Raw genomic sequence first — 14,072 nt, 5'->3', positions numbered from 1 at the left:
GAAGAATAGGTGAATTTAGCTCCTTCGGGTCGTCGGGTTCGTCATCTGTTTCTTTGCAGCACCTGTACTTTAAACGCGTGAACTCGTTTTCACTGTTTAGAGATGTTTTAGACTTCTGATTCATTCTGGTAGGCTGTTGTTGCTTTGCCTCAAGACTCACTTTCCTAAGTTGTTATTCACAATTGAACTTTTTCATCGGTGATCAGCAGGAAAGTAGGCGATCGTACGACCTCAAGGTAAAGTCATTGAACCGTATAGTACATAAATTGATTTGACCACCAACCTGCTCTGACTCCGTATGTGATCATTGTTTTATATTCCACTTTTTTTGGGGGGGTTTTATAATGTAGAATTCCACCAATATGTCAAAGTATAGAATGACATACAAAGTCGTTGACTATGTTTAACACTGTTTTAAGGAATGAAATTTATATCTTATATCTGTCCTCATCTCAATCTTTGTTTCCTGATTAAACATATTCTCACAACACGACCCTGGTGCCATGGAAACCGTGCTCCTCATGTGGGGAAATGTACCCACTCTCATCCCACTCTCATGTCATTCATTCACTCCCTTTTGTCTTAAACATTACAATTATGGAGCGCACACACAAATCTTTTTGTTTGCACATTTATTTTTGGCAGTCCTATTACAAATCTTTTCAGCGACATCTTTTGTTAATTTGTGATAAAGCCTGCCTAGACAAGAACATTTGCTACTTCGCAAAAGGAATCATGAGAGCAAATATGAAGAAAAAAAAGAAGTTATTTTTGCTATTGCTGTATGTAAGTCTGCGTGTCCATGCTGAACCAGAAATATTTAGCTATCCCAAAGGGAACAATATTGATGAGACATTGATGTGTCTCACCAATGAGGACAGTAAAAAACGGCATTATTTTTGTTTACATGAGGGAAACGCACAACAACTGGCACATTGGGGCCTCGGCAAGCACACAAGCTTCTTTCGTCACACAATTCCTCACGGAGACAACATTGTCACACCCCTGTTCTCTGTGAAGAAACCTTTATATTGGTATGTGTTAAACTCACAGACATTGGCATAGGCCCCTGTAGTTTGTCATCTAAAGCAGGGCGGCTGTCACTCACTTAATTTTTCCTTAATCAATGTACACATTGTGTATATAGTATGTATACGTCATATTTATAATGCTACCTTTCCTAACATTTGGGATTTGCTCATTATTCCCAACCCAATACAATGTATACCATAGTAAACTGACTTCAGTGGTGCATCAAGTGCACAGTTTTGGATGCTATACGTCAAGGTGATTGATAAAAAATCTAAATAAATAAATAAATTTACAAAATGTACTTTGGAAGTACTGTCTTCTAATTAAATAACCCTCCATAATGACATTCTTTTATTTAAAAAGGGATGAAAAGCCCCTTTCTAGCAACCTACAAACAGCACTGGCAGCTATTGCTAAGGCATTTCCAAAAACATACAGTATACTTTATATACAGAAGCTAAGAAAAAAGGGATTCAAAGCTGCACACATTAAGGCAATGACATCCCCAAACATCTTGAAAATGTAAAACTCCAGTCCACAGGAAATGTCTAAAAACATACACACGGTTACAACAATAAGCAAACAAAACAAAGCAGTCATGTAAAACATGTAAAACAAGGTTGCTTTGCTCAAAATTATGATTTTTTTTCTATGCGCAGTATCTCAAACATAATAACCCAGTTCTCATCATTGTCTTATCATCTGTCATTTAGGATGAAACAATTGTAAAAAAGACAATGATTTCATCATCATCAATGTTATTCCCAAATTAGAACCCCATTACCCCTCCCCTGAAAACCCAGCATGATCATCAACAAAGCGTACAAGCTGACACGAAACACATTCACGCCCCTTTCGCCACATCACCTTACCGCCCTGCACCACGCCTGATGCCCTTTGACCGCCGTTCGGTCCTGGCTAAGCTGGCATTCCAGACTAACACAATGAAGCACACGTCGGGTTTAAAGACCCTGCAGAACCAGTACAACAGAACCTCGGTCAGACAATCTTTCTCTGGTGCCTGGCCACTAGAGGAGTTTCTCACCCCAGTGTGTTGTTTGGGGCCCCAATCCGTCCGATCTCCTGACCATCTCCTCCCTCTCACCCTGCCTATCCCCACTGACTCTCCTACTACCCGTTTCTCTCACGCCAGCTGTTCTTTCTCTGGCGACTCCTCCAGCGTGATGACGGTGAACTCCTCTGTGTTGCCGTTCTCCTGGATCTTCTCCTTGTTCATGAGGGTCACCATTTCCTGCTCTCTTTCCTGGGCGTGGGAGCCGGAGGCGGATGCCGCGGCCCCATTTCCCTCGCCACCGTTTTTGGATGTGATGTTCAGGGTCTGCGTTTTGCTGGAAGAGAACATTCAGACACAGTTAGTTATTACAGTATATATACAGTAGGATTATATACTATTAAATACTGTGCACAGGTGACAATGTTTCTGTCAAAAACATTTGACATGATAGCTCTATTAGTGCAGGATGAAGAAAAATAAAAATCAAATTCATACCTCTTTCTCATGGCAATGACTGCGCACACGAGAAGAATAACGGCGACGGCCGCAATCACTGCAATGATAACGAGCCAGTCTAGAAGGAGAAATAACAAGTCGTGAGTTGACAATATTGAAGCTCACTCAGTAAAAGGTTTACTTTTCGCAACATGATCACATTTGACTGCATCACTATCGGCTATATCGGGGAATGTGGATACTCACTCGCTGAACTGCCTTCCTGTTGATCCGGTACACCACTCGGAGCCGGGACACGTCCTTCGCCTTTAGGTGGCTGTTGTGGAACTGCATGTCAAAAAAACAAATCAAAAGCATTCATAAAGCATTCCTAAACACAAAAGATGGAATATTGTGCTTTTGGCTCAATCACAGAGTTGTATTTTCCGTTATATTGCTTTAAAACGAGAGTGCATGTTTCTGTCTTTTTGATGGACTGACTGCAGCATCATGGAAGCTACATTATGACTAAACAATTTGTTTTAAAGTGTATTTTTTGAAGAAATACATATGAAATACAATACAAAAATACATACTCTAGAGCATTTCATGTGTTCGTGAAATGTGCTGACCGATTAATTCTCGCAACATAAAGAAACACAATCAATGAAGCCCGTGTCATGAATCCACTCTACAGCTCAACCTAACACAAGGGGGCGTCATGTGTTCCTAAAGTGACTTCAGTCCACCTACAACCTGTTGCATCTGTTGCCGGGATGTGCTCTTCTTCAGAAATGTTTCCATGCATTGTGAATCAAAATGAACTCAATAATCTGCATTTAACATGCTAAATATTTTGGATGTGCTCAGGAGACAAAACAAAGCAAACCAAACATTACTGCAGAGCAGCACTAATTCTCTCGTTAGAGTTAATTGTGAACGTTACAAGCACCAAGAGATTTTTAATGCATCTGAACCCAATTGTATTCCCCAAATGCTTTGTTGAACTAATTGCGCTTTCATTTTTACAAGTTATGTGTTGGTTCTGCTCGTGTTTTTCTTACCTATTGTTACGGTTTCTTTCGGTTGATCGTTGTCAGTAGGAGTTTGTGTTTCAGTCGGCGGGGGGGCTTCCTCCTCCTCAGAGGTGGTAGCCATCGCCCCGGAGCCAGTGGTCTGGTCGTCCCACGTAGTGAGTGTGGACCCGTTACTGCTGTCACTCCCTCCAGAGGGGTTTTCTTTCACTGCCGGGGTCTCCGAGGTGGCCGGGGTCTCTGTGTTTTGACTGACTGTGTACTTTTCATACACATCCACTGGTTCGGCTGCTGAGGTGATTTCTTCCTGGCTTCCTGTTGTTGTTGGGTCCTCTGGCTGTGATGAGGGCTCAGCTGATTGGAGAATAAAGAGGTTCATGTGTGGTTTTTTTCGTCATACACTGTTGATAGGTTTTCTATGAACATTAACCATTTCATACCCATGGCGGTGCCAATCTGGACATCTGTCTACAGTGGTAACGTTGTCCTCTAGGATTTCAACTCTTTTTATAACGATATAATAATAATGTAAAGCACATGCACACAAAAGTGTGTGTTGAGTTGAGTGTATCATTGTATAATACTCAGATAATCCCCTGTACAATGTTACAGTATAATACTTATTATACCATTGAAGCAAAATTACGGAGGAATGTCTCGTCAGACAGTAGAATCAGAGAAAGCAATTAAAGAAAGTGCATTTTGCAGGTGCTGTATGAATACCCAGCATCCATGCATGCTGCACTTACACCAATAATCAAAACATAGTGTCAAAATCATATTTTGCATTTTGACTGGGAGCTTTCTTTTTGTGAACAAAGGACCCGGTTTGAGTTTTCAAAGGCCACTATTAAATCCGTGTTTATTATTTCTGTGTATTCACAATATCAGGATTATTCATTATGCATTCACAAATCCCCATCTATAATTCCGATATTGCTCCGTAGGACAACACACAACTTGAGAACCTGCGATGAGGCCTTGTTAATTGCTACGACAGCCATGGTCGTAGTTACGCGCTTTTCAAAAAAGGGGAAGAGGAACCACAGTGTTGTGAAAGCCCTGTTGTAATACGCATCCTCACCCAGCTGCCTTCCTCTACTTCAGCCAAAGACGATTTAGGTCCATATCCGCCCTCAAGTAACATTTCTAGGAGCTAAGAGGTCAGCTGCTGACTTAACCAGAGAGAAATCTGTTCCTGTGGAATTCCTGGGTGGATGCCAAATATGATCTAATTTCATGTTTTCAGTTGACGTCTTGTACAATAAACGGGGCGACACGTTGGTGTGGTGGTCAGCCCATCACCTTTCTGGGGGGAGTTTGCATGTATTGTACTAACCTGGTTTTAGTACGAATTCTTTCGTACAGTTCTTCTCAGGTTCAGCTGGAACATGGGGAACATGAAGTGGATGTTACCAAAAAGGGTCAGTTTATTACGAACGGCAAATATTAATTGTAACTGTTTCCTGTGGACTTAGTCACCATGTTCATCGAAGCAGTATGCATCATAGAGGTCTTGTTGTTGTTGTTGAATAAAGAAGCCCGTCGCGTTCTGTGCACAGTTTGCATGGTGTGAGTGTCTGAGTATGGCAATGGTCATATTGTTGGTCCAGCCGTTTCTGAAAGGACAGAACAATAGTGTTTTTTATCATTATTAGAAAACATATTTGACACAGTTAGTGACCCATTTTGAGACATTCGATATTGATGAGACATTGTTATTTTTTATTGGATTTAAAACTCTAGATGAAGCCTCATAATGGAAACTAAGTTCATTTAAAGTAATCTATTATGTGTTTAATAAACATGTCTGTTTACGAGAAGTCTTTTCTAAGACTGAACTAAAGGTTTAAATGTTTAAGGGTGTGAGAGAGTCATGTTAATGGCAAGATCTTGAGAATATGGGGGTCCATAAATGTAACATCATCAATATCCTGTAATTCTTTAAGGTGTTACAGCTTCACAACGTACTTAGTATTCAGCAAGCAGGCTTTCTTGTTTTTACAAGTTGACTCTTAAACAAAGGACTGTGGTTTCACCTGCATGTTTCCATCTTCTTATCATAGGCCATCTTGACTTGTGCTTCACTCGCCAAGACGCTCTCCAGCTGGACGCACACATTTCGAGCCGCCTCAAAGTTCAGAGAGTGGCGGCTCGCTCCCTGGACCAGAAACACCCCGCCATAGCTGCAGCTGCGGGAAGTCACTGTAGTGAAAGAGAAAGGAAAGGCAGCATGTTCAGTGTTGCAGAGTCCGTCATTTCTTGTGTTCTTGTGTTTACTGCAGCACTTGAAATGTTCCGTCCAAAGGATTCCAGCCAGTACCAGTGAACGCCGGACTGAGGACTACAGGTCAGGCAAGAACAACTAAAAACAATTAAAAAAGTTAATTTCTTAAGCTTTATAGCTCAGAACATATTTACAACCGGGTTGGTGAAGATACAGATTCAGTTGGTTGGACTTTTTTTTTTTTTTTTCAATGCATTATTTCCTGACAGAAAACACATTCACTCGTTTCAACACGAGCAGATGATCATTTGCATTGAAAAGGAGAGCGAGAGAGAGACCGACCACCTGGCAAGAGTCCCACAAGATGGAACGCACACCCCGTAATCTGTAAACATTTTCCTGTGACTCTGACTCGCGATCTTTACATCGTCCCCCCCTTTCCTGGAAAAAACTATTTAGCTCACAAGGATTCCTGTTGAAGTTAACTGAAAGCTATTTTACAGAGCAAATCATCTCCAATATGTACAAACCCATAAGATGTCTTGCGACATGGAAGAAGTCCTTTGATGTGTTATCAACCCTTGAGAAGGAAACGTATGTGCTGAAAAACGGCACTCAAGAAGATCTTGTGCCGCAAGATGCTCAACAAGTTCAGTTGGTGGTGCAGAAGAGGAACTTGTACTTTTGAATGCCTCACTATCTTTGGTGATAGTTCAAACGGATGCACTGGATGTGAAACGCTAAATCACCCAGGAATGAAAAAAACTTGCACAAGAAAATACGCATGTGTGTGTGCAGCAGGTTGTAGCAACAAAGCATAATTAATAAGTTAGTAGCGCTCCACTGTTTTCCAATCTGAAGTGTCTCACAGTTTGAGGAAAACAGAAAATAAAGATGACAAATGACTTGAAGAAATCTTTCAGGGGAACTGAACTAAATTATAGTCAGAAATGTTCTTTCTCTTATATAAAAATAACGCCTCAGCAAAGAGGAAGGGACACTGTTTAACCACCAACTGATTCGTGGCTGCATCGTGAGTTGACTACCGCGTTGAAAATAAATTACTCATTAGTTTTAAAAGGTCAATGGAAACTGATCTGGTTTTCCCCTTCAGAGGCTACTTGGAAGTAAAGCTTTTACAAAATCATTATTTTGTACTGCGACTGTGTTTTTCCCCTTGAGGAGAAGAAAGCTGACTTCTAAACAGGCCAGACGAGAGTGAAAAAAGTCCCTCCCCCCAACTTTTTACACTTTACACTTGCTGTTATGAGTAAACAGGGCTCCAGCAACAGCAGGAAGATAAGCGCTTTGCTTGTTAGTGGCTCTTTCAGTTTTTTCCCTCTCTCCGTTCTCCTGCGCGCACAAACGCACACACACACACACACACACACACACACACACACACACACACACACACACACACACACACACACACACACACACACACACACACACACACACACACACACACACACACACAGAGAGACACAAACTGAGGCTGCCTCAACACATGCTGCCACATGCCACAGAGCCCCTGGAAAAAAAAGGGTCCGAAACAAGACAACAGCACTACTGGCCCTCCAAACCTGCCCGGAGGGATCAAAGGGAGTCCGGCTCACCATCAGTGAGCTGAAAAGGCGGCTGACATGAATCATAGGCGCGCACATTAGTATGCAGAGGGAACAGCCAGGGGTGTCTTTATAAAGTTTATAAAGCCTGCTACGCCAAGGCACTGGCGATCCCAAAGGCTCCATTGTCACCTAAAGCAGGCTTGAAACCAAGGACACCGCGGCGTCTGGGTGTACAGAACCCGGGGGAAAGAAAGATCGAATACGACGTCCTGCCAAAACCTCGAGGAGCAAAAGACGGCCCTGATTTTCCGCTCTCGCTCCATGTTCTGTTTGTCTTTTCCTTGCCAGCAATAAAGTACAAATCCACCCCCCCCCCCTCACCCCACGCATGCAGATGCTCAAACACACACAGGCATCTTGCAGATGCACCCTTGCACTTGAACGTTGGCTGATTATTTCCTCAGCAGAGCCCCGGCAAAAGGATGTGGCACGTCGAACACAATGTACTCAGATAAATTGTCGGCCTTTTTCTTGTCTTTCTCTACACGTCGCTGAAAATGTTTGTCACTGACGTGGCAGATAACATCACGCAGGGATTACATGAGAGGACAAATGGTGTTTTGTGAAGCTGAGATCCCACTACTACTGTAACATCCTTTTAGCCACGGTTCATCAGCTGGTTTGGGGCGGGACCATCACTCCCACAATGCCCCACTGTCCTGCATTATCACACTTGAGTGGAGTCGCTCTGTCAGCAGGTATGTGTTTTTTTTTCTCCTCTAATGGTCACAACATAAGTCCAATGGGCCAGAGTGACGGGTGGCACAACAGTTACCAACCAACATCACCTGAAGGTCACAAGAAGGAGTCGCTATCTGATTTTTTTTTTTTTCAAATGTTTCATATCCTTTCACACCTTTTCTCTCCTTCCGCCTCTGTCTGCACTTTGAAAGCAGTATCTTATTTCAATAGAACAGGCAGGTTCGCTTATATTCATTTGCCACTAGGAATAGTGCCGTCGCCACTAAACTAAACATACGGTTTGAACAAATCCAAATAGATGGACGGTCACGCTTGAAGATAAAGACGCCTTTAACCGGACGTAGTAAAACACCCTTTTGAAAAAAAGTTCTTAGTACTATCATGTGTGAACATACTATTTTTTCTATAGTGAAGATCCAACACAAAATTTCAGTTTCATTCTCAGTGAGTTTAGGAATTGACATGATGGTTTTAAAAATGTTCATTCAGACTGAAAAACTGGAATTCAAGACCAGTTCAGTAAGTGTCAAAAGAACTGGGTAATGAAATCTGAAATCAAAGCGGTTATATAAGACATTGGTGAAGGGCCATTCGGCTTCAGGGGGGTTTATTTGCCGAGGAGGGTACATTGCGAGAGAAGGCAAACACGTGCCTGAGAGTTTCAGGTGGCAGGATATGGCGCTCAGACCTGCACAAACACAAGCCCTCTTTGTCAGGGCCCGGTCCATGTGCACAGGTCCCCTGGCCGCCCCCTCACCTTGAAACATGACGCGTGCTCATGCAGGATTGGTCGCGATGCCAAGGAGGCAAATACAGCCACATTTGTCCAGGCTGGCCTTATTGCATGCACATGAGTTTCTGCGTGTGCGTGCATGGTTGTGTGTGTGTGTGTCTGTGTGTGAATATTCAAAGACAGAGTGATTCACTGCATGAGGAAGCAGGGCTGTTATCAGCTCAAACACGTCAGATAAAGTTTTGGTTGAGTGTATAGAAGATACTGGTGCCTGAAAACTAACATTTCTGTGTTAGATGGAGTTGTTTCTAAGCAATGCACTTTGAATATACAATATCTTCAAATGGGCTTTACAGGCTCTTCATTAAACTCAACACATGGAACGCACACCGTACTGGTGAAATATGGCTCATAACATCATTAAGCAGATCTGTTGTAATCTTGAAAAGTTTTAAATACAGCATCTTATTTCAAGAAATCTTGCCAAGCAACCGTTGGCCGATTTTTTATTGGATTAAGTAATACATTTAAACCATCCTAAATTGTGTTTTAAACATGTATGAATTTCAATGGATAAAATTAATTTTAATCAACCACTGGCAACCACTGGATCTACACTCAAATTCAATTTCTTTCTGCAAAACTTGAATCCCGGCTGCTCAAAGCTACTGTAAGTAAGCAGACAGGTGACATCATAAATAACTCATCTTGGTTACATGCCAGCCACGAGTCCATGAGCCTCTTCTCTTAATTCTGCGATTTGGACAAAGGTTTGAGGTTTTAATGGTAAAATGTCTGCAGCAGGACGGCCACCGCCGGGCCCCTCTAGCACAAACACCAACTACTCTCAACATTTTCATTTGGACACCACACACAAACACACAAGTACACAAACAAAAGCTTTTAGCTCCTCTGGAAGAAGGGGAAGCTTCCCCATTCTCCCCCTCTCCTCGTCCCACACACAGTGCACCGACAGGATGTTTGGGCCATCTCTTATTTGCCTTTAAATACTGATCAAATATACAGTTGGATGCTGATTGTTCTTTGGCGCAGTGCCACGGGGAGTCTTTGTGAACACCTCCTCCTCCACCGCCGCCTCCTCAGGGAAGGAGCCAGACGATCCTCGAGCTGTTAGATTCACCACCAGTTTACTCTCCAGAGATATATTGCTTTGAGCAACAAATCCAATCAAAACCTTTCGCAGAAAACGCACGAGTGAGACACAAAGAGAACCGAGGGAGACTTAGGGATGGGGGGGGGGGTAGGAATCCGGAGCAATTGCTGAATATCCTTTGTGTCAGAGGATGAAGCATTTAAGCGTGGCGGCAGATTTCAGCAAAGAATAGGAACAAAAAAAATTGAAAAGCCCCCATTTCTGCTTTTACTTAAAAAGATTGTGAAAAATAAACATGAATCAATCAAAATCCTGACAAATACGGTTTCCCCGGCATGTGTGTGAGCGACCCGGAGCGCCTGTCTCCTTTGTGTCTGTCAGGATTCTCAGACTGCCAGACGTAAGACCCGTCTGTGCCGCCGCAGCACCGAGCTCTCTAGCCGGCGTCCACTCATCCGTTAGACTGTGCTCAGCGGCCGGGCACAGTCTCTGTCTCTGTCAATGTCTCCTCTCCACACGTACGTTCCCTCATCCTCCATCCACAAGGACCAAGATGGAGTAACACACAAAGAAGTATTACCAGCCGGCCAGCAGGGCAAAATTTAAACACAATAAAAAAAAAGATATATATATCTCAATTCAAATATCTTTAAACAAAGAGCCATCCACTGAGGAAAAAGCACAGTCCCCTCACCTGGAAGTTCTTCCGACCCGTAGGAGGCCAATAATCCAAAGGTGACCCCCAAGACAAGCGTCCACATCCTGGTCAAAGGGTCTGTTGGTGGCCGGGTGAGTCGCTGGTTAGTGAAGGTGTGCAACAATTCTCCTGTGGTCCTGTCTTCCTTCTGCCAGGAGTGACGGGTGGTGGTTGTGGTGTGTGTTTTTTGTGTGTGTGTGTGTGTGAGAGAGAGAAAGAGAGAGAGAATGACAGAGAGCAGTGGGGGAAAAAAAAGAAAAGAAAACGAGGGGAGAAACCTGCTCACTGGGACCGCAGTTGTTGCTGCGAGTGTCTAGTGGCTGTTTGAGCTGACTCAGACTTTGCCCTAACTTTTCTATTCTTTGCCTCAAAGACACACAGACTAGTGGCACACGCGCAGAAGGGCAAGAGCGGCTCATGTGAGCACACACACTTCTGTCTCTTCCGCACTCGCCCCACCTCCCCTCCCTGTTCCCGCCTCAGCCCCGCCAGCTCGCTCTCTTCCTGTCCCCTACATTTATTAATGGCTGAGAAGAAGTTGATCTCTCTCTCTCTCTCTCTCTCTCTGGCTGCTTATCCTCCCCGCCCTCTCCTCCTCTTTTTATCTCCGTGACAGCAACAGTTTCTGAGAGCCCATCTGGTTTTTTGTTCACTTCTCATTCCGATTTCAATTCTTTTTCCTTGTCACTGCTCCCTTTGCGCTCTTGCTGTCTTTGTCCCGCGTGTCAGTGGGATCCCGTCCCCACGACTGAAAGACGTCACGTTTCATAGAGAAATACCTGTTCGTCTGAGGTTTCCTAGAACAATCTGTCTAACATTCGTTTGACAATCCACTGCAGGTGAGGGGCTGGAGTTGTTCAGGTCTTTGAACAGGTCCCCCCCCCCCCCCCCCGATGACTCACACAGCACCAGTCAAACGTTTGGACACAACTGACCGGTACTGCATCTGTACACAGAATATGTGACTCCTTGTCCTTCATTTTCTGACTTCCATGACAACCATCCACCCCCAATTATTACACACAGCAACCTCATGGCACTTAAGTCACATCATTTACAGGTCAATAGCCTATGTGTATATAAAATACAGCTGTTTGGCATGATGGGACAAACAGAATATCCAAAATGTACTGAGTTGGCCGATACTCCAAGATAGATTTCTTTAGGTGAGTTAGAATAAGGGAGACTCTACATCATGCTACCAGCTGCGTGAGGCCGAACGTAGGCAACATCGCGCTTTAAGCTAAATGCTAATTCCAAGATTCCAACAAGCTCAAAACATTTTCATTTTAAGCTTGTGTGTGTTAGAAAATTGCCATCTCACCTTGTTGAAATCACAAAGCTATGATTTCAAACACAGATAGACACATGTTCCTTTCTGATGACAGGCGTAACCCACGCAGAATGATCAACACTTTCTACCACAAAGATATAAGTCATTTCCTCTTTTAGCTGTTGCAATGGTGAAACTTGTTTATAGTTCATCTAAACACAATAAAGACACAAGCAGGCTTACAACATAAGAAACCTAATGTAAGGTACGTATATCTGAATTAAAAGTGTTTTAAAAGGGTTGAAGTGAAATCCTGACACATAGAATGGTGAAAAATAGAGCAAACAAGACAGAGACAGAAACAGAGTGAAATGACATCATTTCCATCTCAGGACAATGTCCGTCCTAGTTTCTGTCTCTAGAGAGACAACTTTGAATCACACTGCAAAGATAAACCGCTCTTGAGTGAATATCTAACATGTTCTGTAATAGATAAATGTCTTTACAGAAAGAAGATCATGAACACTGTCCAGAACGGCCCACACTTAAGCGCGTAGGAAGGCCCCTTTCAATCATTATGAGTCTGTAGAGGTGAAATACACTTGTTCACATTCACCTCATCGTGTTTGAGGGTTTGTACAAAGATGTCTAAGCTGAGTCTCATTTAAGTGGGGTGTGGCTTTGAAAGAAGTAAAAACTACAACAACAAAAAAAAAACAACAACAACCAGTTAACCAAGGTTCCAGGCACAAAGAAGACAGTTACACATCTGCAAACTGGGCACGACTGAAGCCTAAATTAAGCATCTGACTCCTGCTTAGTCAGCCGATACAAATCCAGCAATGGAAAAAAACTCCATGACATTCATTAAGTGAGGGCTGGCACACGGTCTCACCAGACGCTCTTACGGTTGGGAATCCTTGTGGTGAAGGCCGACTAATAGCCCCTCCTCGGCATTCCTGTTACCTAACGTGTCCTTTTTCCCAAACATCCCAACCACGGCAGTCACTTGCGACCAGAAAAAAACGCCAGATGCCCATATACGTACAAAGCATTTCCTTTCCAAACATCCAGTGAAACATGAGGGTTTTAACAGATGTTGAGACATAATGAGAATAAGTACATGGTGCTCAGTTCTCTTTCTATTTCAATCTGATCTTTTGAAAGGAAAAAAATAAACATGCAAAGGCTTGGTACCTATTAGACATGTGTTTCTGACAACTTCCCATTTCTACTTTCTGTAAACGGTACCAAAGGCAAGTCTGCTGCACGCGTATGTAGGGCTCTCTGGGGGGGGAGGGGTGGGGTGTCAGGAGTGTGTCCTGGTCATGTATCACACCCCAGCTGTGTCTGAGGCTGAGTGAGCTGCAGGAGCATCACAGGAGCTTCGCTGGGCCGCTTCAAAAGGCCGAGCTTTGCACAACAAAAACAAAGAAAAAGGCCCTGCTTGCGTTTGGGTGCTGGGACGGCAGCGCCGGCGTGTTTGCACAGTGAGTATTGGAGAGGACCGCACAGCCATCCGGAATGTCTTGCGCCGTTGCCCAGCTGGGTTCGCTCCTCTCGCTCAACACCAGGTCGACGCACCACAGTCGACCTGTTTGTGGGAACCACACTTCTGGTTTACTTACATGTGCTTCCTTTAATACCACTTAAAAGGGGACGCCCTAAGTTAAGTGGAAAAAGCGGCCTTACTGAGAAACAACAATAAGGGCTAAATTTAATATTACTCAAGAAGGAGGATGTGAAAGTGTGTGGTGGTCATTCTACAGCAGGCGTTGGTCCCTAGTGACGAATGAATAGAGAAGTGCTGGGAGTAGAGGAAAATGGGGAGACTAGAGGAAATCCTGTTGACAATGGTTGAACAAACTTGAGCGTGAGATAATGTGGACGAGAGCAAGCCTCTCATCAACCCTGATGATCATTCACAAAGCCTGTTCACAGAGGGAACTATGTGTGTGTGCATCAGCCAATTCCATCATTTCAGAATAAAAGCCTCAATGAGCTGTACCTTAACCATTATGTTTAATTTCTGTATTTACAGCAATTTTCGGAAATTAAATTTCATTATTACTCATTTCTGTATTCTTAGCAATTTAATTTTTTTTCTTCATTTCTGTACTTTTAGCTATTTTTAAAAATTCATTTCAGCTTTTAGAATTTCTGCAATTTCAGCATTTAT

The 14,072-nt window shown here is 43.3% G+C and overlaps 1 protein-coding gene across 2 annotated transcripts; it reads right to left on the bottom strand.

The window, feature by feature from the left end:
• Window positions 1–617: 617 nt before the first annotated feature.
• On the bottom strand, window positions 618–11,111 carry cd44b (CD44 molecule (IN blood group) b). Of its 2 annotated transcripts, none has more exons than XM_040161688.2 (8): window positions 10,618–11,111; window positions 5,556–5,721; window positions 4,999–5,135; window positions 4,856–4,900; window positions 3,547–3,870; window positions 2,750–2,830; window positions 2,543–2,621; window positions 618–2,381 (listed from the first exon to the last, which is right to left on the bottom strand). In XM_040161688.2, exons 1-8 carry the CDS (start codon window positions 10,682–10,684, stop codon window positions 2,177–2,179), a joined length of 1,104 nt encoding a protein of 367 aa, XP_040017622.2. In that variant the 5' UTR covers window positions 10,685–11,111; the 3' UTR covers window positions 618–2,176. The 2 variants fall into 2 exon arrangements, with proteins under 2 accessions (XP_040017622.2, XP_040017623.2); XM_040161689.2 differs by lacking the exon at window positions 10,618–11,111 and adding an exon at window positions 6,274–6,406.
• Window positions 11,112–14,072: the final 2,961 nt, after the last annotated feature.

This window comes from Gasterosteus aculeatus, chromosome X, assembly GCF_964276395.1.
Source record: "Gasterosteus aculeatus chromosome X, fGasAcu3.hap1.1, whole genome shotgun sequence".
NCBI classification, from domain to species: domain Eukaryota; kingdom Metazoa; phylum Chordata; class Actinopteri; order Perciformes; family Gasterosteidae; genus Gasterosteus; species Gasterosteus aculeatus.
Note: the sequence above shows the minus strand (reverse complement) of the source record. Positions and strands in the feature narration are given on the sequence as shown.

What these genes read in the sequence shown, in the direction of transcription:
- cd44b (XM_040161688.2), bottom strand. Translation starts at nt 10,684, where the DNA reads ATGTGGACGCTTGTCTTGGGGGTCACCTTTGGATTATTGGCCTCCTAC. An exon ending in AGAATTCGTACTAAAACCAG is followed by an intron (nt 3,871 to 4,855) that starts GTTAGTACAATA and finishes TTCTCCAATCAG; the next exon opens with CTGAGCCCTCATCACAGCCA. An exon ending in GTCATTGCCATGAGAAAGAG is followed by an intron (nt 2,382 to 2,542) that starts GTATGAATTTGA and finishes GTTCTCTTCCAG; the next exon opens with CAAAACGCAGACCCTGAACA.